General features: G+C 38.9%; 4 protein-coding genes across 4 annotated transcripts; 2 read left to right on the top strand and 2 right to left on the bottom strand.

Annotated features, from left to right (window-relative positions):
* Nucleotides 1-11,492: 11,492 nt before the first annotated feature.
* Nucleotides 11,493-12,914, bottom strand: LOC141607079 (uncharacterized). The gene is made up of 3 exons (XM_074426442.1): nucleotides 12,662-12,914; nucleotides 12,296-12,366; nucleotides 11,493-12,153 (listed from the first exon to the last, which is right to left on the bottom strand). The coding sequence occupies exons 1-3, from the start codon at nucleotides 12,776-12,778 to the stop codon at nucleotides 11,577-11,579; spliced, it is 765 nt and encodes a 254-aa protein (XP_074282543.1). The 5' UTR covers nucleotides 12,779-12,914; the 3' UTR covers nucleotides 11,493-11,576.
* Nucleotides 12,915-13,939: 1,025 nt separating this feature from the next.
* LOC141607092 (putative mitochondrial protein AtMg00310) lies at nucleotides 13,940-14,506 on the top strand. Its single transcript, XM_074426452.1, has one exon. The coding sequence runs from the start codon at nucleotides 13,940-13,942 to the stop codon at nucleotides 14,504-14,506; it is 567 nt and encodes a 188-aa protein (XP_074282553.1).
* A 309-nt stretch (nucleotides 14,507-14,815) lies between these two features.
* On the top strand, nucleotides 14,816-15,622 carry LOC141607091 (uncharacterized). Its single transcript, XM_074426451.1, has one exon. The coding sequence runs from the start codon at nucleotides 14,816-14,818 to the stop codon at nucleotides 15,620-15,622; it is 807 nt and encodes a 268-aa protein (XP_074282552.1).
* A 1,122-nt stretch (nucleotides 15,623-16,744) lies between these two features.
* On the bottom strand, nucleotides 16,745-18,276 carry LOC141605095 (uncharacterized). The gene is made up of 3 exons (XM_074423733.1): nucleotides 17,974-18,276; nucleotides 17,602-17,672; nucleotides 16,745-17,425 (listed from the first exon to the last, which is right to left on the bottom strand). Exons 1-3 carry the CDS (start codon nucleotides 18,088-18,090, stop codon nucleotides 16,816-16,818), a joined length of 798 nt encoding a protein of 265 aa, XP_074279834.1. The 5' UTR covers nucleotides 18,091-18,276; the 3' UTR covers nucleotides 16,745-16,815.
* Nucleotides 18,277-21,524: the final 3,248 nt, after the last annotated feature.

The following is a 21,524-nucleotide window of genomic DNA, read 5'->3' as shown; positions in this document are numbered from 1 at the left end:
TAGCATTGACGATCTCAAAGGTATTAGTCCTGACTTTTGTATGCATAGAATTCACTTGGAAGAAGGCCACAAGCCTAGTGCACAAGGTCAGAGACGACTAAATCCTCCAATGCAGGAGGTGGTAAGAAAAGAGGTACAGAAATTGCTTGATTTGGTATTATTTTCTCTATTTCGATTCTAAATGGGTCGATCTGTCCAAGTTGTACCTAAGAAGGGAGGTACTACAAAGTAGTAAAAAATGATAAAAATGAATTGATTGCTACTAGACTTGTCACAGGATGGAGGATGTGCATTGACTATAGGAAGTTGAACACGGCCACTAAAAAGGACCACTTCCCACTTCCTTACATTGACCAAATGTTAGAGAGATTAGCATGTCATAGTTATTTCTGTTACCTAGATGGCTACTCCGGTTTCTTTCAGATACCCATTCATCCCGAGGATCGGGGAAAAGACCACTTTCACTTGTCCATATGGTGTATTTGCTTATAGGAGGATGCCCTTTGGCTTATGTAATGCTCCTGCTACCTTTCAGCGTTGTATGATGGCCATATTTTTACGATTACATAGAGTCTATCATGGAGGTCTTTATGGATGATTTCGGTGTATATGGTACTGATTTTGATATTTGTTTGAGAAACTTGACTAAAGTTTTTGCGGTATTTGTGAGGAGAGCAACCTTGTTCTCAATCTGGGAAAAGTGCCACTTCATGGTTACTTGAAGGGGTGGTACTCGGTCATTTGGTGTCGGTAAGGGCATTCAAGTGGATAGAGCTAAGGTTGAGGTAATTGAGCAACTCCGCACCCGGTTAATGTCAAAAGTGTGCGTAGTTTTCTTGGTCATGCAGGGTTCTATCGCCGCTTTATAAAGGATTTTTCTAAAATTGCTCAACCTCTAACTCAGCTTCTACATAAAGATGCTCCTTTTGTGTTTACTGACAAGTGTGTTCAAGCCTTTGACAGGATCAAACAAGCACTTATCTCAGCTCCTATTATCCGTTCTCCGGATTGGAGCCTTCCTTTTGAGATTATGTGCGATGCCAGTGACTATGCAGTTGGAGCTGTTTTGGGACAGCGAAAGGATAAGGTGTTACATGCCATTTATTATGCAAGCAAGACTCTCGACGATGCACAAATCAACTACGCTACTACAGAGAAGGAGCTTCTTGCAGTTGTCTATTCTTTAGACAAATTTAGAGCGTATCTTGTTGGTTCTAAAGTTATTGTACACACTGACCATGCAGCTTTAAAGTATCTTTTAACCAAACAAGAAGCTAAACCTAGACTTATTAGATGGATTTTATTATTGCAAGAATTTGATTTGGAAATCCGTGATAAGTCCAGTCTTTGAAAAAATGTTGTTGCAGATCATCTGTCCAGATTGAGATTCTCAGGAAGAGAGATTTTGCCCATCGATGATTCTTTTCCAGACGACCATCTTCTAGCTGTAGCTGCAAATACCCCATGGTTTGCAGATTATGCCAATTATTTGGTAGGAGGTACACTTCCTCTTGACTTATCTTATCAGCAGAAGAAGAGGTTCATGCATGATGTGAAGAGGTACTTCTGGGACGATCCCTACCTATTCCGAGAGTGTGCTGATGGTATATACAGACGATGTATCCCAGAGGGTGAGGTACGTGCCATCCTTTCTCATTGTCACTCTTCTTCATATGGTGGTCATCATGGTCCTTCTAGGACATTTGCTAAGGTAATGCAATCGGGTTTTTATTGGCCTACTATCCTTAAGGATGCTACTAACTTTGTCCGTTCTTGTGATGCTTGTCAAAGAACTGGCAATATCTCGCAAAGGCATGAGATGCCTCAAACTGGAATCTCAGAAGTGGAGATTTTTGACGTTTGGGGCATTGATTACCAAGGGACGTTCCCTACATCTTTTGGGAACCAATACATATTAGTAGCTGTAGATTATGTTTCTAAATGGGTGGAGGCAATTGCCACCCCCACTTGTGATGCTAAATCTGTTGTTAAGTTGTTTCAGAAGACTATCTTTCCACGGTTTGGAGTGCCTCGCGCAGTGATTAGTGATGGAGGCACGCATTTCAACGAGCGTCATCTCAATTCTCTCATGAAGAAATATGGCGTTACACACCGCAGAGGATTGGCTTATCATCCTCAGACCAGTGGACAAGTAGAAGTTTCCAACAGAGAGCTGAAACAGATCTTGGAAAAGGTGGTAAGCAAGAATAGAAAGGATTGGAGTCGGAAGCTCGATGATACTTTGTGGGCTTACCGTACTGCCTTCAAAACGCCGATTGGTACCTCACCTTACCGACTTGTCTATGGCAAGTCCTGTCATTTACCTGTGGAGCTTGAGTATAGGGCTATGTGGGCCATTAAAGAGCTGAATATGGATCCCTCACTGGCGGGTGAGAAACGACTGATGCAGTTGAATGAGCTAGATGAATTTCGACTGCATGCCTATGATAGTGCTCAAGTTTACAAGGAGCGAACGAAGAAGTGGCATGACAAGCATATCTTGCAAAGAGAATTTCATGTTGGTGAGAAAGTTCTCTTGTTTAACTCTCGTTTGCGCTTGTTTCCAGGTAAATTGAAGAGTAGATGGTCTGGACCGTTCACATTCGATGTGAACAAATTTGGGTCGATTACACCTTTGCATTCGACACGGGAGAGACCTTCAAAGTGAATGGGCAACGCTTGAAGACGTACTATGAAGGTGCTTTCGTGGGGATCATAGAGGCTCTTGACCTCTTCCCCATTGATTCTTCTCACTGATGAAGAATTAAGGTCGTGCGGGACCGCAAAAACCAGCGCTACCGAGAGGCAGCTCGGATTTTGTAAATCATTAGTTTGTAATTAGGATTTAAATTCGCATATTGCTTTTGTTTTTATGTTTCTTTGAACTTTGAGAGGCGAGGAGAGGGTACTTGATATGCTTTCAAGTGTCTTTTGCAGGAATTTTGACGGGATTTGAAGCTATGAGTAACAAAGAACGAAGAAAGGAGCCCAAGCTTACTTCCTCGATCGAGTCAATGGCGACTCGATCGAGGAACCTATCGACTCGATCGAGTCACTTGCGACTCGATCGAGGAACCTGTGCTGAATTTAGAAAAGTTTCAAACGAGAGTTGGGTATTTTTGAAATTGGTTCCTCGACCGAGTCACATGCGACTCGATCGAGGATCCAAAACAGACCGGGTTCCGCGTTTGATTTTCACCGGTTTTATGCTTTTGTTACTCTTATTTCTTTCAACTTCCTTCTTCATTTCGTGTGTCATTCCTGCATTCTACCTCCTTTTCTACTCATTCTCCCCTTATTCATCAACAATCATCATCAAAACTCACATATAACTTGTGCTTACTTGCTTATTACTTGATTGAATCATTCTCTTGTGCTTATTTTCTACATTCTATTGCTTAAATTGCTCAGGTAAGTCACGATTTGGTCTTTCTTTGTCTCGAAAATTCTGATTTTTCATGCTTAAATCTTGCGTTTATTGTATTAAATCTTCCCTTGCTAGTATACAATTGCTATTTCCTTGCTTTCTAGCCCCTTACTTGTTGAAATTCATGCCTAATTTGCTAATTTGGGAATTAGGGTTCTTCAAAATCCGGGTAGAAATTTTGCATTAAATTGGTTAGAATTGTATTCTATTGCTTGGAATCTTCAATATTTGATATATACTCATGTTCCCCTAAGTTTTTGGATGCTTTCATTGTCATTTGGAGTCTTAAAAATTGATTTTTCGGACCCAATAGTGCCAAAACCGGGACTGTTTTTGTGACATTGTTGGAGTTTAATTTTCTACTCGTTCTTATGTAGACAATGTCGACTTCTAGGCAAGGAAATAAGCGGACTAGAGAAAGGAGAGCACCGGTTCAACAACCCGAAGTCATTCCTGAGGAGATTGTGTCTTCGGAGGATGAGTTGTCTCCCTTAGACGATTATCCATTTATCGAATTTCGTGACAAAGTGCAGAAGGACAGGTTTGTGTATCTGTTATCCAAGTCTATGAGTGCCACTCGTTGTGTTGATAGGGAAATTTTGCGCACTTTGAAGATAGACGACATTATGTTTGGCATGTTTAATGAAATCGGGTTGCAGGGTCTTTTCACGCTCCACGAGTTATCTTACCCCGCCCTTACTCTTGAATTTACGAGTTCTTTTACTTATTTCCCGGTGATCACCTAATCGATTTCGTTTGCTTAATGTTGAACGGTCTTTAACCTTTGGCCGTATTTCTGAAATCTTGGAGTTGGATAAGCATACTGAAGGGGACTTGTATGGTGTTGGTGGGTTGTCTGCCGTTCGTTATTTTCCATTGTTTACTGGTTATATGGATGCGGACGTTAGTGCCATGGCTTTGTTAGATGTCCAACACGTTTGCCTTCGTCTGTTTTTGAGGTATCTGAGTTATTTGCTGTTTGGTCGGACTGATAAGAGCAAGACCTCCACTATTGAGGTCTTAATACTTGCTAGTTACTTGAATCCTTTTAGGGAGGAGACATTCCAATTCTCTCCCCCTGCTCTTGTCTGCTCCGCATTTGATAGGGCGATTGGGCGGTACGGGAACCTTGACTGTGGTGCTCTTGTCACCAAAATTGCTAGGGCTGTTTGTGACTTTGAGGGTGATGACCCATATGAGCCCATGGCTGACTATGAGCCGCTTGTTGATGACGACCACCTTCGCTATGATATTTCCTATATTGATATTAAGAATGGGACGGACCATTACTGGAGGGTCCGCGGTGAGTCATACATGCTTCTTCCTTGCGCCCGTTTGCCTACTGTTGACCCCCTCGAGGAGAGAGGGCGTGGTGCGGCCACCACCCGTTACTTATCCGATTCCCGAGGATCTTTTGATTACTTTTCCCGGGTCTAGTACTACTACTACCACCGGCGGCGCCGGAGACGTCGTGCACCTACTACCCATTTGCCAGGTTCCTACCAGCCCGCTCCTCCTCCACCTCCTTCACCTATCCCACTTGTGCTACGCTCCCGGTTACCATTTTGATCCGTCGTTGAACGGGAAGTGAGGATGCATCGGCATCAACACCGCTTTGACGGAGCGGAGGATGTGGGAACAGATGGAGGCTATGACTTTAGCACGGGGACGGTATGGCGGTGTGTCACCTTCTTACTACACTACTCCTGGTGACGACAGCCGTGTGTTTCATCTTTACGGAGTGACTCCTACGGAGTTTGGGCAGTTTAGCACCGAGTTTGGTGCATTAGGCCGTCCTTTCTACACTCCAGTCCCTCCCCCTCAGCCTACTTCTGTTTTCGGGGAGGACACCGGCGTCCCTTGTTCCCAGAGAGGCCCATTCGGCCAGTTTGCTGCTTCTACTTCCACTGCTGCTGCTCCTGGAGGCACTCGTGGTCGAGGCCGTGTTAGGAGACCCACTCGTGGTAGAGGCCGTGGCCGCAGCGCCGTTCCTGATCCTGAGCTTATGACATTATATGCTGATATTGATGATTTTGATGATGGTTCTGGAGCCCAGTAGTGACAGCTGGTCACTACATCCCTCTTCTTTCCAGCTGGTTTGGGGGAGGCTACTACATTACAGCTGGTATTACCTTTCTTTTTGTTTTTATTGCATTTCTTTTTTCCCCTCTTCCCTTTGTTAGCTGTGTCCCATAGGTTGCTGGATTTCTGTGTGACTGCTATGCTGTAGGCGTCACGATGAGGACACTGTGACATTTAGGTTTGGGGGAGTGTGTTTATTTCTGTTGTGTGCTTTTATTTATTGTTGTGTGAAAAAAATCAAAAATTCAAAAAAATTGAAAAATTATAAAATCCAAAAACATGTCTTTTATTTATTTTTGTTTATTTTGAGTCGAGTCTTGGTGAATTGTATAGCAATGATGATAACTTGCTTTGTCTTTGCATTTGAGTCTCATCTAGTTGTCCATGTACATTGTTTTGACCTGTTAGCTATGATGACCAAAGCTCTTTACTCGAGTCTTGACCGTCACAATATACCTTATGCCGAGTAGACTTGACTTTATTTTGTTGGTAAACCACTTAAATTTCTGAGGTCTTTAGAGCTTCCTAGGCCGGGAACATTAATAAACCGGTCTCATTGTTATTTAGGCTAATGAGTGTGGTCTCCTTGTGGTATATGTAATATCAAACTGCATAAGTGTGACATTAGTTTCTTAGCTTTTGCGCGTTCATTTGATTAAGTACATGTGGATAGGCGATTCTTATTGTTCAAATAAGCCTTACATCACCCAGTTTTGTTAGCCCGTTTGAACCATGTAGCCATTTTATATCCTATTTCTTAGCTACATTCTAGAATTTGCCTACCCTTTTCGGGACAGTCGCAGTTGTTGGAGCCTTATTGTTATAGCTACTTTGGTTGGGACTTTTATTGTCATGTGGGTAGTAGCTATTCTTTTTGTAACAATTGTGTGACCTCTTATGTTGAAAAAAGAGAAGTATTATGAAGCAGCTAAAAAAAATGAAAGTCTCGAAAGAAAGAAAAGAAAAAAAAAAAAGAAAAAAAGAGACAGAAAAAGAAAAGAGAAAAAGGCTTCGAAAAAAAAAAAGGAAAAAAAAAAGAAGAAAAGTTGAATAATGTTTGCTTCATTGATTTATGTTAGGAGGTCGTGTGTGGTAATTTCTGGAGTCTAATGCACATTTGGAGAGCTTCCTCATTTCTCTCATATGTTGTCAAAGTTGAGATTATTTCTCCAGTTGGATGTTTGTTTTATTTATTAGATTTGGCTATTGGTTTAGCGCTGCGACTACCGTCTGAGCCCCACATATCCATACGTGCTTTTGCACAAGCCACTTCTATACCCATGCCACTTTACCACCATTCTGTCCTTGATACATGTACTTGGTCTGTTTCGTGAATGCGTATTAGCTGGAGAATCTCTTATCACATTAGATTGCATGCATATCTCATAAGTTGAGTGAGAGTCTTACTTCTTTCTATCTTACATTTATCTCACCCATTATGAGTGCATGAGTGAAACCGCGAGAATCCGACAAAATGGTCTTGCAAGGTTGAAAGGCATTTGGTTGAGTCTCGGTATCATGTCACATCTTGAGTAAGAGCTGCGTGAGTCTATTACCCGTGCTTTTGAATTTGTTTTATTAGCACAACTTCGGTCATTACTTTGTTATAGATATGGACAATTTGAGTCTTGTATGTGCCTAGACATTTGCTCACGAGTTATTCATTCACCATATGTTTGTTGTTCTTTGTTTGTTCTGACCGCTTTGCTTGAGGACAAGCAAAGGTTTGGTTTGGGGAGTTTGATGTATCACTTTCATATATACTTTTATAGCTCCCTTTACATCATATTTCATACCGTTTCGTGCCTATTATATCATTTATATGCCTTATTTCAATGAATTGTCGATACTGCCGCTATTTTATGTTTTGATGCAGAAATGACTCGTTATGAGTATGATCAAGCTAAGATTGGCATGGCGGAGACGGCATAGAAGAATACACGAAGCATGGCACGGGAAACGAGGAATCATGAAGACTGGAAGTCAAAGTAGAGAAGAAGGAACCTGTGAGCTAGTTCCTCGATCGAGTCACTGCTGACTCGGTCGAGCACCTCTGACTCGATCGAGTCACCTCGACTCGATCGAGGATCCTTTCAGCGGATTTATTTCGGAATTTCCTAAAACGTTAATCTTTTGTTATAAATTAAAGACTCGGGTTTTATTGTAAACTTACGTTATATTTTGCTAAGTATTGCTGGAAAACTCTCGGAAGAACCCTAATCTTCCTTTTGTATGGTACTAATCTTTCCTCTTTAATTAAATCATTGTTTTATGTTCTTCAATTATTGTTTTCATCTTGCAATTATGTTTTCATCTTTAATCATGTTTGTTGTTGTTATTATTGTCATGAGTAGCTAATCCCCTCATCTAGGATGAAGGGGATCTAGGTTAATTAAAAGGGAAAGTCAATTAATTGCTAATGGTATCGCTAAAGTTGTTGTTTGATTGTTGTAATTCTTCTAGTTAATCGCTTGAGGCCTGAGTTATTAATTAGTGTAGCGAATCGATCCTATCGCCGACCGGGTTAGAATTGATATAGGCTGCGACAATCAAATAGAGAGTATCTAATCATAGCGACCGCATATTAGAGTCGATCTAAAGGGCATAATGGAGTCGACCGATCTTATGACCTTAAACAACTTGATAGAATTAGTAATTGATTGATAATCCCCGACTGATTGACCTAGTGAACCTAATTCCTAGACTTTCAATATTATTGTTATTCATCATTTCATTACATTTGCAATTAGTTTGTTAGAATCAACTCAAAACAAAACCCCCCGAAATTGGTTACTTCTAGACAGCTTAAATACCCTTAGACTTAGCTTTTACCGCCTCCCTGTGGATTCGATACCTGTCTTATCACTAGCTATTCTTGTTAGTCCTGAGATAGTTTTACTTTGATTTGGTAATACGACTTTAGCCACATCAATGTGGTATTCAAAGAACAGGTTTTTCCATTTGCAAAGGACAAGTCATATGAGGAGTTACAGATTACAACTTGTGATCTGGTTAACCCTGCTTCTTCAACAGTTATTATTCCTATTCCTTCAACAACAAATTCTCAGAATCCTGAGAATGCACTATCATCTAATCAACACTTAATAATAATGTTGTTCCACATCAAGATCAACCTCAACAGCCTGAACCAGTGAGAAAGTCATCTAGACCAACTCAATTGACATCAAGGTTGAGAGGATTTCAGTTTAAATTACCAGGGCAGCATTCTAGTACTGGACATGTACATGCTTCAGTTTTTCAAGCCACGGTTCTGGAATCCTTGTAGGACTGTCCACCAGATTTTGTGAGTTCTATGTACAATGTGGTATTAGAACATGAGCCATATCATTTTAAACAAGCTCAGCAAGATCCTAGATGGCAAGAAGCCATGTCCAAGGAGGTACAAGCTTTAGAAGCAAATAAGACTTGGGGGCTTGTTCCTCTACCAGCAGGGCACAAGGCCATTGGATCCAAATGGGTCTATAAGATCAAATACAAACCTGGTGGTTCTGTGGAAAGATTTAAAGCTAGGTTAGTTGCCAAAGGCTTCAACCAAGTCAAGGACAAGGATTATAAACACACCTTTTCTCCTGTTGCAAAGTTTACAACAGTGAGAGCTTTATTGGCTATTGCTGCAGCAAAGGGGTGGCCATTATTTCAGTTGGACATTAACAATGCATTTTTGCACGATTTTTTGGATGAAGAGGTCTATATGAAACCTCCAGAAGGTTATGAGGTGGGACAAGGTCTGGTTTGTAAGCTAAAGAGGTCCTTATATGGACTTAAGCAAGCTTCTAGGCAATGGAATAAGGAATTGACTAGATTTCTACAAAGTCTTGGTTATATTCAATCCAAGAATGATTATTCACTTTTTACAAAAAAGAATGACACTGATAATTCGTTTACAGTTGCATTGGTATATGTAGATGATGTGTTGCTCACTGGTACTTCACTTACAGAAATAGACACAGTCAAGCAAAAGCTGCATACTGCCTATTCTATTAAAGATCTTGGTCCAGTGAGATATTTTCTGGGTCTGGAAATCTCAAGGACTGCAGATGGCTTGATGATAAATCAGAGGAAGTACATCATGGACATTCTAAAAGATTTGCAAATGGAGGAGTGTTCTTCTGCTAGATTTCCAATGCAACAAGGCTTGAAATTATCAACAGATCAGGGTAAATAGCACATTTCATTTACTACTCCGTATATAGTATTTTTACTTCTCATGGTTATTATTTTTACTACTTTTTTGTATTTTTTTTTCTTTTTTGATGACGGGGATTCGAAACAACTACCTTTGGTGCACATAAAAGAGGGCAACATGGTAAAATGGTAAATAGCACATTTCATCTATAAGTCATTAATATAAAATATACAACTATTTAAAATAAATTATTTTTTCGCAAATTTATTAACTAATTTATATGGTTTCTTGTTTATTCGATTAGTCCGACGGAATCCGTTTTGATATAATGCGTTCAAGTTACAACAGAAGCTCAAATTGTCTAAAATAACAATGGATTTCAATGGGCCCAAATTATCCATAGCCCAAGCAAAGTTGTATCCATTAAACATAGCCGATTACCAAATCTTCGACGCCGAAGAAATACCCTCCCTAACTTTTATTTACCCGTCAAACAGCTCAGTTGTGTCGGGTTCGGATCAAGTTAGTTTGAGAGTGTCACATTTTCAGGTTGTTCAGTCGAGTTTGTTTCGTGTTTGTTGGTCTAGTCATTTTTGGGTCAAGCTGCAAGCGGGTTGAGTTATTTCAGGTTGAGTTATTTCAGGTTGAGTTATTAAGGAAAAAAAATACAGTATATTTTAGATTATTACTCAAATATAGTTTAGTCTTGATGATTAATTCTCTTATTTTAACTTAAGTAATGTTAAGTGAGATTTTATATTACTCATTTCATGTCCATTTGGGTTAATTAGAGTTAGAGCTATCTTCGGACCGGGGGCGGGTTGGCGGGGGCGGGCCAAGCCCTGAATTGGCCAGGCTAGGGGGAGGGACGGGCTTCGCCAAGCTGGGAGTATATTTGACCCGGGCTAGGCCCGTGATAGATGGAGGTCGGGTCGGGCTGGCGGGCACGTGTATATTTTTTTTACTAAAATGGCGGGCCGGGACAGGTCATATCGCCTAAAATAATGGGCTAAGAGTGGGTCGGGCCGAGCTGATGGCCAACTCTAACTTGAGTTATGTTTTATCGGGTTAGGTGATTTCGGATCCAGTCATTTCGGGCGGTGTTAACTATGCGTTGACAAAGCTCGGGCCATATTCGGGTCGAGACAATTCAGGTTTCGAGTTACATTTGTGGGCTGTAATTAGGGTTAATATCGAATCTCAAGTCAACGTTTTCAAATCAGGTTAATCGTGTCGCGTTAATTCACCTAGTCTAAGCAACCCAAAGTGAATGCTATTCTCATTTCTAAATTCTAAGGTCAAAGGTACGCGGAGTATTAGACTCTACGCACCTTAACCATTGAGATAAAACTGACCAAATGCGGGTTTGTACCGGATAAGTCTTTAATTTTTGGCACACGATGGGACCACAAATTCATTATCCGAGCAACGCGATTGTAAACACAAAAACCTACTATCAAATTCATTATCCGAGTATCAATTAGGTCGTTTAATTTCTACTGTATCAAAAAACTTTATCGAGCAAAAAAGCGAGAAGACAAAAATACCCTCATACCTCATAACTAGACAAGGAATACGAGTTTGACCAAAAAAATGCCGAGCCACGCTGTCTTCACTTAGCCGCAACTTTATGCCAGCATATAATATTATAATATTATTTGTTCATTTGACAAGTCTTAACCAATTTCCAATCAAATATTTTCTCACTACATTAACATTCATGCCTCTATGTGTCCACTACATCCTAAGATTCCTAACTACGATTCAGTAACATTTTTTTATCACTACTGGCTCCGTCAAAAATTACATTTACGACTCAGCAACATTTTTTTAGCACTACTGACTCCGTCAAAAATTACATTTACGATTCAGATAAAAATATAACAATGTAAACTAAAAACTCAATGGTATAACCGTTGATCACATTAGAGACTTGAGTGACCTAGCCTTGATGGGCTTTCTAACCCGGCCACCACCATACCATTCTTCCTCATCTTCCCCGTCCTCGATGTAATCCAGTTCCCATTGAGCATCAATAACACTCTTAAACGACTCGATTACATGTCCAGTGTCCTTGTTTTCGTCATCATCCATTATACTATCATCACTATTACTATTACTATTACAATTGTAAGCATTGCCATTATCCATTTGAGGGACGGAATTGAACTTGGTCTCTCTCATTCGCTTGCTCCAGCTCGGCCCAAACCCCGAATAATAATAAAACTGATACGGATTATCATTACTACCCCTATTGTTACTATTGTTTTTGTTACCAGCAGATAAATCCGAGGTGGATTTCCTAGGCCGGCCCCGCTTCTTGGGCAAAACACCGCTAGCCGGGGCTGGCAACACCGTAGGAGGTGTGGCTGGCTCCTCCTTGCTCATCTCTAGCAACATTACCGGGCAATCATCACCGGCCCCAATTCCGCCGCCACCATTCTCCTTCTCCGACACGCATTCAAACGATTTATCCATGGACTCTTCACTAATCAGACTATACAACACAAATTCAAATTACATAAACTAACCAAAACAAACACCTTAAATCAATTTTTAACTTGAATTAGAACAAATTAACAAATAAAAACCCTAGAATCATAAAAATAAACGATAATTTCAAATGAAAGAGTATGTACCTTTCTGAAACAGGGAGTGAAGTATTAGAGCTGATGCTACCATTAAGAGGTAAGTCGTTATCCCAGTAACCCTGATTAAACGACATCCATTTACAAGAAAAACGATAATCTCATTATTAATATTATTATGCATGAGAAATAAAATACTCGTAAAATTAACAAAACCCCATTATAATTTGGATGATAATAATAAAGAAGAGTAACATTAATCGAGTTTATGAATTATACAGTTGATTATTACTGTATTATTGAAGCAACCCTAGAAATGTAGCACAAAAAAATAAACCCTACATAAATAATAAACCAATAACAAAGTAACAGTAAAATACAACAATAAAATGGTGAAAATAGATCTGAGATAAAAACCTGAGTGAAAAAAGAGTCGTCATCCCAAGGAGGTCGATTAAGCTGACAAATCAAATATGAAGATGAACTTCTTTTCTTTCCATCAAATACCCTTGTCGCGTTCTTTCTAATCCTCATTGCTTCAAGGGTACTTTGGTAATTAGTGAATTTTTTGGGAGGAAAAATGGTGGGGTTTTATTTTTGCAGATCGAAAAATGAAGGTATATATGAAGAAAGCTGCTGCTTGTTCTTCTTCTTTTTTTGTTGTTTTTGTTTTGTTTTGTGGGTTTTATTTTATTTTATAAATTTAATAAGTAAATGGGTGGAAAATGTTATTTCTCTCTCCTGTATTTTTTGTTGTTCTTGTCTAGAGGTTCAGGATCTGTTTTGGGTAGGCATAGTTGCGATATTTAAATGGCTTTTTAGGGTAATAAAATTAAGGGTAATGCTAAATACAATCCAGTGGGTTGTATTTAAACATTAAATATCTTTTAATTTGGGTATTAATTTAGGAATTAAGAACTAAATTACATATTAACCAATACAATCAATGCATATATTAAGAATTTATTTCCTCTTTTGGTTTCTTAAATACAACCCAGTGAGTTATATTTATCATTACCCTAAAATTAAAGGTTGTGTTTTTGCTGTAAAAAAATTCTCGGTTGTTCAACTAGTTAGTGTAATTTTAGTATTTTACACTCTCAACTCTCAATGGCTTAAGATCTGTAAAAACGTATACCCCTCCATTCAACTCTGTAACGAGTTTTTGTTCATGTTATTTATCGATAATTAATAACGACGATCATATTACTAACAAAAACGATTTAAAGTACAACAAACAAATGATGAATAAAACGAAACAAATTTAAATAGCTTTTCGCTTGGGGGTCTGATTGGGGCGAGTTTTTTTTTTTTTTTCCTTTTTTCAAATCACTTAGTACGATGAGATGAACACAACTGTAAAAAATAAAATAAAATAATTTTTTTAATGTGACCCATTTGCGTAGAAACACGAGCCGGTTCTTGTGGTTTACTACACGAGCTTGCCGAAGCCAATTCGTGTAAGCCCAGGTCAATACACAAGTAATGGCGCTACATTTCAGGGAAAAACCAAGTTGTTCCAAGGTAAGCATTAAATCCATCAAAATTCACCTTTCTAATAAGGTTTTGTTTCCCTAAATATTTTATTTAACCAAAATTTTAGCGAACCTTTTCAATTAATTTTGTCAAGCAGAAGCAATTCCTTCCAAGGAGACATTGATAAAGGCGGTCGGCCAAGCAATTCCTTCCTATACCATGAGTGTGTTTAAACTACCGTCAAACTTTTGCAACGAGCTTAGGTCACTTGTCTCGGGTTTCTGGTGGGTTTCAGAAAGAGGGAAGCGGAAGATACCTTGGGTTGCTTGGAGAAAGATGTGCCATCCCAAAGGAGAAGGAGGACTCGGGTTTCGCGATTTCGAGAAATTCAATGATGCTCTACTGGGGAAGCAAGCGTGGAGGGTGATCACACAACCCGAATGTCTCATGGCCAGGGTTCTCAAAGGCAAATACTTCTCGAATACGGAGTTCATGAATGCGGAATTGAGTAATGCACCTAGCTACTTATGGAGAGGGGTGTGGACTGCAAGAAGGGTGGTACTGCTAGGGGCGAGGAAACGGATAGGAGATGGCATGTCAACTCAAGTATGGTCTGACCCATGGATACCTGACACCCAAACCAGACGGGTCCTATCTCCCCGAGGGAACCACGATGAGGACATGAGGGTCCATGAGCTGTTTCATGAGGATGGGTTGAGGAAGGATGAGGAGAAGCTGATATCCACCTTCATACCTTTTGAATGTGATCGAATTCGGAAAATTTGAATTAGTGTTTCAAAACCACATGATGAATGGTGTTGTGAGTTAAAGAAATATGGCCATTACACTGTAAGGTCGGCATATAGACGGCTAATTGGAGATGGCAATGTAGAGGAAGGACAATCCGAGTCAAGCAAAACACGGTGGATTTGGAACAAAATATGGAGCACTCCGGTCTTGCCCCGAATAAAAGTCTTTTTTTGGCAATTATGTAATGATGCTATTGCCACGAGAGGAAATATTTCGGCCCGAATGGAATTGACGGATGAGACTTGCCCACGGTGTCGTTATGGTGTGGAGACTTGTCTCCATGCGATGCGAGATTGTGGTGGGGTGGGGGAAATATGGGATGAGCTGGGAGTGGAAAGGATGGAGGGTGTCGGGTTTGGGACAACGAGGGACTGGGCAGAAGAGATGATTAAGGGGATGGGTATGAGGGAGTGTACAGAGTTTATGACGAGCTGCTGGGCAATCTGGGAGGATAGAAACATATTGGTGTTCGAGGGAGAAGGGGGAGGAATTGTTCGGGTGGCACGAAGAGTGAGGGAGTTGCTCTGGGAAATGCAGATGAGCGCCTCTCAGTGTGCAGACAGGGGAGGGCAGGAGAAGGGGAGGAGGGAAGAGGGCGTCTGGACTAAACCGAAGCAGGGGAGTGTGAAAGTAAATGTGGATGCGGCGGTTCTGGACGGAATTGGACGGAATAGGAGTGGGGTGGCCTGGGGATGTGTTGGTAGAGACGAGAATGGGAGAGTGAGGTGGTGTACAGTCACGCAACAACGAAGTGAGATGAGTGTGGCTATGGCGGAAGCAATGGGTATATGGCATGGAATGCATGAGGCAATACGGAATGAGCAGCTGAACATTGAAGTCGAAAGCGATTGTGCGGTGGTGGTCGAGGCTCTGCAGCGGAAGACAAGTGACATGAGTGATTTGCAGCTGGTTTACGACGATATTTACTTATTATGTAACTCTTTTCATAGTGTGTGCTTTTCTTTTACGCGTAGGAAAAACAATATGGTAGCTCATAAACTTGCTCACTTCGGACTTCGGACCGTGGACATAGGGCCGACGTGCGCGGTCAGATTCGATTCCGTTGGATGTTGTTTGTTTGGCGGATCGTGATTTAGAATTAATATAGTGTTTCCCCACTGGGGTTACTTTCAAAAAAAAAAAAAAAACAATACACGCATTGTTTTAGGGAACTTTCTACTTTTCATCTCTTATTTTCCCATTAATAATCCGGCACGAGTTACTATTAGCGAACCATTTCTTTTTCAAACGAAATTTCTCATTGAAAAAAACTAAGAGGAAATTAAAAAGACTCCCTCAATAAAAAATGTTCAAACTTAATTAATTATAATCGTCTATCCATTTCAAGATAAAATAGATCACTTTGTTTGAGGGTTCGTTTGACATTTGGGCTTTACGACCCAAAGAGGCCTTTATTTTGGGCGTTGAGACTTGGGGCAGCGCAACAGAAAGATTGGGCTACAAATGATTGTATATTCGTTTTTGGATTAATTGGGCCCAACTTAATTCACTCTTAATTTGGACAAGTTGAATGAAGTATCAATATTAAGCATCGGCTGAAACCATTACTATCAAAATAATTCGAGGACTCAAGAGTCATAGGATAGACATAAAATATATTTAAGCAAAATTTTACGTACAAATAATTAATTATAACGCGTTTATTTATTATCTATGTAAATCGACCATGAGGTTATAATTCGCAATTTTATCCAATCCTAATACTATAAGCACATGCGCTCTCAAGAAACGGTATTTATAAATACGTTTTCTTGATCAAGTAATTTAATTGGCATCTCCCACAATAAATAAACATCATAAAACTCCTAATAAAAGGAGGATGAATTATCATCGTAAATGACCAAAATACACAGCGCCATACAAGCGACATATGAACTACATGTTTGACGAAAATGGGCAAGCCACAATGACTAACCCGTTTCACAAGCCGCAACTTCAATACCGACCATACTCAATAGCCAACAGCCAAGTCATTATCACACCGCGGAGATCTAAAACAATTTCTAATTGCTACAATCCTACAATGGTACGTTATCTTCAGTTATCCTCTCAGCTACAAGTTTAACTACGATTTAACAACATTTTACCTCCCTAAAAACCACAAATTAAAACCAAAAAATAAAATACAATGATGTACGCTTTCCACAATAGTTTGCTGAACTAAAAGAAAAAAAACTGACAAAACTGCAAACCTTGTGGTAGCAACTAACGACGCCGAATACTCTCCATATATCAAGCTACAAACACATTGGTACAACATTTGATCACATTAGAGACTTGAGTGACCTAGCCTTAATGGGCTTCCTAGCCCGTCCTCCACCATACCATTCTTCCTCATCTTCCTCATCTTCTATGTAATCCAATTCTCGTTGAGCATCAATAACACTCTTAAACGACTCTATTTCATGCCCATTGTTGTTGTCCTTGTTATCGTCATCATCCATTATATTGCAATTATCCAGTTGAGGGACCGAATTGAACTTGGTCTCTCCCCTTCGTTTGCTCCAGCTTGGCCCAAACCCCGAATAATAATAAAACTGATACGGATTATCATCATTTTTATTATTATTATTATTATTATTATTATTATTACTACCCTTATTGTTACTTTTACAATTAGTGGTACTACCAATGTTATCAGCTGATGCAGCTGAGGTGGATTTCCTAGGCCGACCCCGCTTCTTGGGCAAAACGGTGCTGGCCGGGGTTGGCAACACCATATCAAGTGGGGTCGGCTCAGTGCTGCCCATTGTAAGCAACAATACCGGGCAATCATCACCTGCCCCAATTATTCCGCCGTCATCTCCACCGCCACCATTCTCCCGCTCGGGGACACATTCAAACGATAAATCCATCGGCTCTTCACAAATCAAACTATACAACACAAATTCAAATCACATTATCATTCCGAAACAAAGACCTAAACTCAATTTCTAACTTGAATTACAACGAATCAAGAAATTCAGACCACATTATCATCCCTAAAAATAAAAACCCTAGAATCAAAAAAACACAAAGATAATTTGAAATAAAGGATAATAAGTAATAACCTGTGTGAAGCAGGAGGTGAAATAATACAGCTGCTGGTACCATGAAGAGGTAAGTCATTATCCCAGTAACCCTGATTAAACCACGTCCATTTACCAAAAAAACGATAATCACCTTATTAATATCGTAAAATTAACACAACCCAGTATAATTTTTATAGTAATAGTAAAATTAGAATAACATTAATGGAGTTTATGGATTATACAGCTGATTATTAGATGAATACAATGTTGGCTGATTATTATTGGAGTAACCCTAGAAATGTAGCACAAATAAAATAAACCCTACAAATAATAATAAACCAACAATAAAGTAACTCATATAAACAGCAAAATACAAGAGTAAAATGGTAAAAATAGATCTGAGAAATGTACCTGGCTGAAAAAAGAGTCGTCTTCCCAAGGAGGTCGATTCAGCTGACAAATTAAATAAGAAGATGAACTTCTTTTCTTTCCATCAAATACCCTTGTCGCGTTCTTTCTTATCCTCATTGCTTCAAGGGTATTTTGGTAATTAATGAATTTCTAGGAGGAAAAATGGTGGGGTTTTATTTTTTGCAGATCGAAGAATGAAGGTATATATATATGAATAACACAAAGCTGCTTCTTCTTCTTCTTTTTCTTTTTTGGTTTTATTTTATTTTATTTTATTTATTTAATAACTAAATGCCAAATGGGTGGAAAATGTTATTTCTCTCATTATTTTTATTTTGATTTTGATTTTGATTTTTCTTTATCTCTCTTGTCCGCAGGATCTGTTTTGGTTAGGTATATAGTTGCCAGATTTAAATGTTTTTTTAGGGTAGTAATTAGTAAAAGGTGGAGTTTTTTGCTGTAGAAAATGTTCCAGGTTGTTCTACTGTCCGTCACTTCGGCAGTGTGATTTTACAGTTCAAGTCTCAATGGGTTAAGCTGGGTAAAGACTTTATATACTCGGAATATAGTAAATGTAAAATTAAAATATGAGCTACATATTTTAAAATACGAGAACACATAAAATCTCATTGAAGGCGGGCGATATCCGTCACAAGCTTGTGACGGATACCGTTTTCTCTCACAAAATAATCATTGAGAGGTAAGTGGGAAGCACATGGGGGATGCCCCACCTTGTCCCCTCTCCCTTTTTGTGAGAGGTCACAAGCTTGTGACGGAATTAGCCCGTCACAATCAAGACTAGCTGATGAGAACAAGGGTTAGCTCAAGTGGTAAGAGCATAGCCCAATCATATAGTTGGAGGATTCGATTCCCACCCACGATACACAAATTCTCATTATAGACGGGAGATATTCCGTCTATAACTCGTCTATAGTTATAGACGGACCATCCACTTTAATGTCACCACTTTAAGTATATTTGACCGTCTTTCACTTTAAACGGATATATCCGTTTATAGTGTGACTAATTGCCCACGATATAGTGCGTTTATTTGAAAAAAAAACATGGAATTGCTATTTTGACTATTTTGTATAATAGTCAAAAATAAGAGAAAATATAGTTATGTGAGATGATCTTATTTGATTTATCGTCATAAATGTTATAAAAATATCAAATTTTTAAATTTTTTAATGATGTGTAACTAAAAATATTTTAACTTGCAAAACGCACATTGACAAGTGTGATAAAGTCAATGTAACCTTTGTTATGGGTTGGAGGGAATATATTATTTCTCCTATATATCAACATCAACTACTTAAAATTAGGAACGTTAAATTATTTCAAAAAATATCTAGATCGTTAAGAGATAATGGAAAAAAAAAAGTAATAGAGATGATCCAAATTGATTCTAATAAAGCGTCGTTGTCGTTGAGTGATATATTGGACTTTCTACATTTCATCTCTTATTCTCCTATTAATAATCCAACACGAGTTACTTTTAGCGAGTTGTGTCTTTTTCAAGCAAAATTTCTCATCGAAAAAACCTTAAGAGAAAATAAAAAAGGTTCCCTCAATGAATATGATCAAACTTAGTCCATGTATATTCAGCTGAAACGAGTTAGACTGAATTGAATCAAGTTGAGTTGAATTAACTAAACTGAATGAAGTTAAGGTGAACTGAATGTAAACGGAATAAGAGTTGATTTGATGAAGAGATGAGCTGAACAAAACTAACTAAAGCTGAACAAATTTAAATTGGATAGAACTGAACTAAAAATGAATTGAAATTAAGTTAGAAAGAATATGGTCTTAATGAATTATAATCGTCTATCAATTTCAAGATAAAATAGATCTTTGTTTAGTTTGAGGATCCGTTTGACATTTGGGTTTTACTACAACCCAAAGATATCTTTATTTTGTTGGACAATGAGGGCGTTGACACCTGGGGCGGAGCAGCAGATAGATTGGGCTCATGGATACAACTTTGCTTGGACTATGAAAAATTAAATATATGTTTTGGATAAATTGGGCCCAACATAATTCAATCAGTAGAAATGTAGAATGACCTAAGGTAGTGTTTGGAAGCACGGAATTGATTTCATTTTCATGATTTCAATTGCAAAAATTGAAATGTTTGAATTTAATTCCAAATTCAATTCCAAAATTGTGTTTGGTAAACCCGTGGAGTTGGAATTGGAATTGAATTTGGGCGAGACGGATATGGGTTGAGGCCATTGAATGTTAAATATTTGAAAAAATAAAATAGTCTCGAAAAATATTTGCCATCGGAAAAAATATCATAAATAAAAATATTGTGATGAAATTTGCGTCACAAAATAAAACGTAAGAAGTCATGAAATTGAAATGACTAGTATATGGTAGGTACTTGAGAACCCCAAATTTTAACTAGCTTGGAATTGATAAGGAATTGAGTCAATTCCAATTCCAAATTCTAAGAGTTATCAAACACTTGAAATGTCTCAATTCCAGAATTCAATTCCAATTCAAGGTTCCCAAACATAGCATAAAATATTTTTAAGCAAACTTTTACGTAAAAATAGAAAATTACGTATAACATGTTTATTTATTACTCCCTTCTATTCATTCATTTTGTCCCTCTTTCCTTATCGAAGCTAGTCGGATTTTTGTCCCTCTTTCCTTTTTTGGTAATTTTGGTGTGGTTCAAATTTAATTACATGTGGGGTAAAATGGAATAGAGTGTTTTGTGTGTTCCAAAATCATTTTCTTAATTCTTGTGCAAAATAGAAGGAAGACAAAATGAATGAATAGGAGGGAGTATATATGTAAATCCACCATGAAGTTGAATTTGCAATTTATCAAATCCTAATACTATAAACACATGCGCTCGCAAGAAACGGTATCTATAAATACGTTTTTTTATACCAAGTGTTAATTCTTACGAGTCAAAGATGAATTTATAGCAACTCAGTTTTCAAGTTTTGTCGTATCTTTATTAGAATGTTGTTACTTGTTGCTATGGTGTATGTAGAGTGGACATTGGGCTGGGTTGGGCCGGGCTGGTGCGGGCCAAGGGTGGGCTGGGCTGGGGTAGAGCAACCCTGGCACGGCACTAACATAGGACCGGGCTGGGCGGGTTTTGGTCAGGCCCGGGCACGGCACTATAGGGGCGGGCTGGTTAAAAAAAAATTTTTTTTTTTTTTTAAAACGGGCTGAAAACCAGGCTGGGCTGAAAAAACCCAACACTAGCACAGCCCGTAGGGCTGACCGGGCTGGGCCATGTGCTGACCGGGCTGCTAATTTCTGGCCCGTGTGACAGTGTTGGGCCGGGCTGGCCCGCTATATTGTCCACCTCTAGGTGTATGTATATGACCCTTTTATTCAACAATTTGTGATAAGTAAACAATATAAAAACCTAATCTCCCATGTTAAATAAAAAACATAAAACTCCTAAAAAAAAGGGGAGAATGAATTAAATGACAAAAATACCCATAAGAGCCACCACACATAGAGTACATGTTTGACTAAAATGGGCTGGGCCACGCTGTCTACCCAATTTCACGAGCCGCAAC

The sequence above is a fragment of the Silene latifolia genome, chromosome 10, assembly GCF_048544455.1.
Source record: "Silene latifolia isolate original U9 population chromosome 10, ASM4854445v1, whole genome shotgun sequence".
Classification (NCBI taxonomy): Eukaryota; Viridiplantae; Streptophyta; class Magnoliopsida; order Caryophyllales; family Caryophyllaceae; genus Silene; species Silene latifolia.
This window is presented reverse-complemented; position numbering and strand designations above follow the sequence as displayed.

Coding starts and splice junctions, on each gene's coding strand:
- LOC141607079 (XM_074426442.1), bottom strand. CDS start 12,778: ATGAGGATTAGAAAGAACGCGACAAGGGTATTTGATGGAAAGAAAAGA. Junction 12,367..12,661: donor ACGACTCTTTTTTCACTCAG/GTTTTTATCTCA, acceptor TCGTTTAATCAG/GGTTACTGGGATAACGACTT. Junction 12,154..12,295: donor TCACTCCCTGTTTCAGAAAG/GTACATACTCTT, acceptor TGTGTTGTATAG/TCTGATTAGTGAAGAGTCCA.
- LOC141607092 (XM_074426452.1), top strand. CDS start 13,940: ATGAGTGTGTTTAAACTACCGTCAAACTTTTGCAACGAGCTTAGGTCA.
- LOC141607091 (XM_074426451.1), top strand. CDS start 14,816: ATGCGAGATTGTGGTGGGGTGGGGGAAATATGGGATGAGCTGGGAGTG.
- LOC141605095 (XM_074423733.1), bottom strand. CDS start 18,090: ATGAGGATAAGAAAGAACGCGACAAGGGTATTTGATGGAAAGAAAAGA. Junction 17,673..17,973: donor ACGACTCTTTTTTCAGCCAG/GTACATTTCTCA, acceptor TGGTTTAATCAG/GGTTACTGGGATAATGACTT. Junction 17,426..17,601: donor TCACCTCCTGCTTCACACAG/GTTATTACTTAT, acceptor TGTGTTGTATAG/TTTGATTTGTGAAGAGCCGA.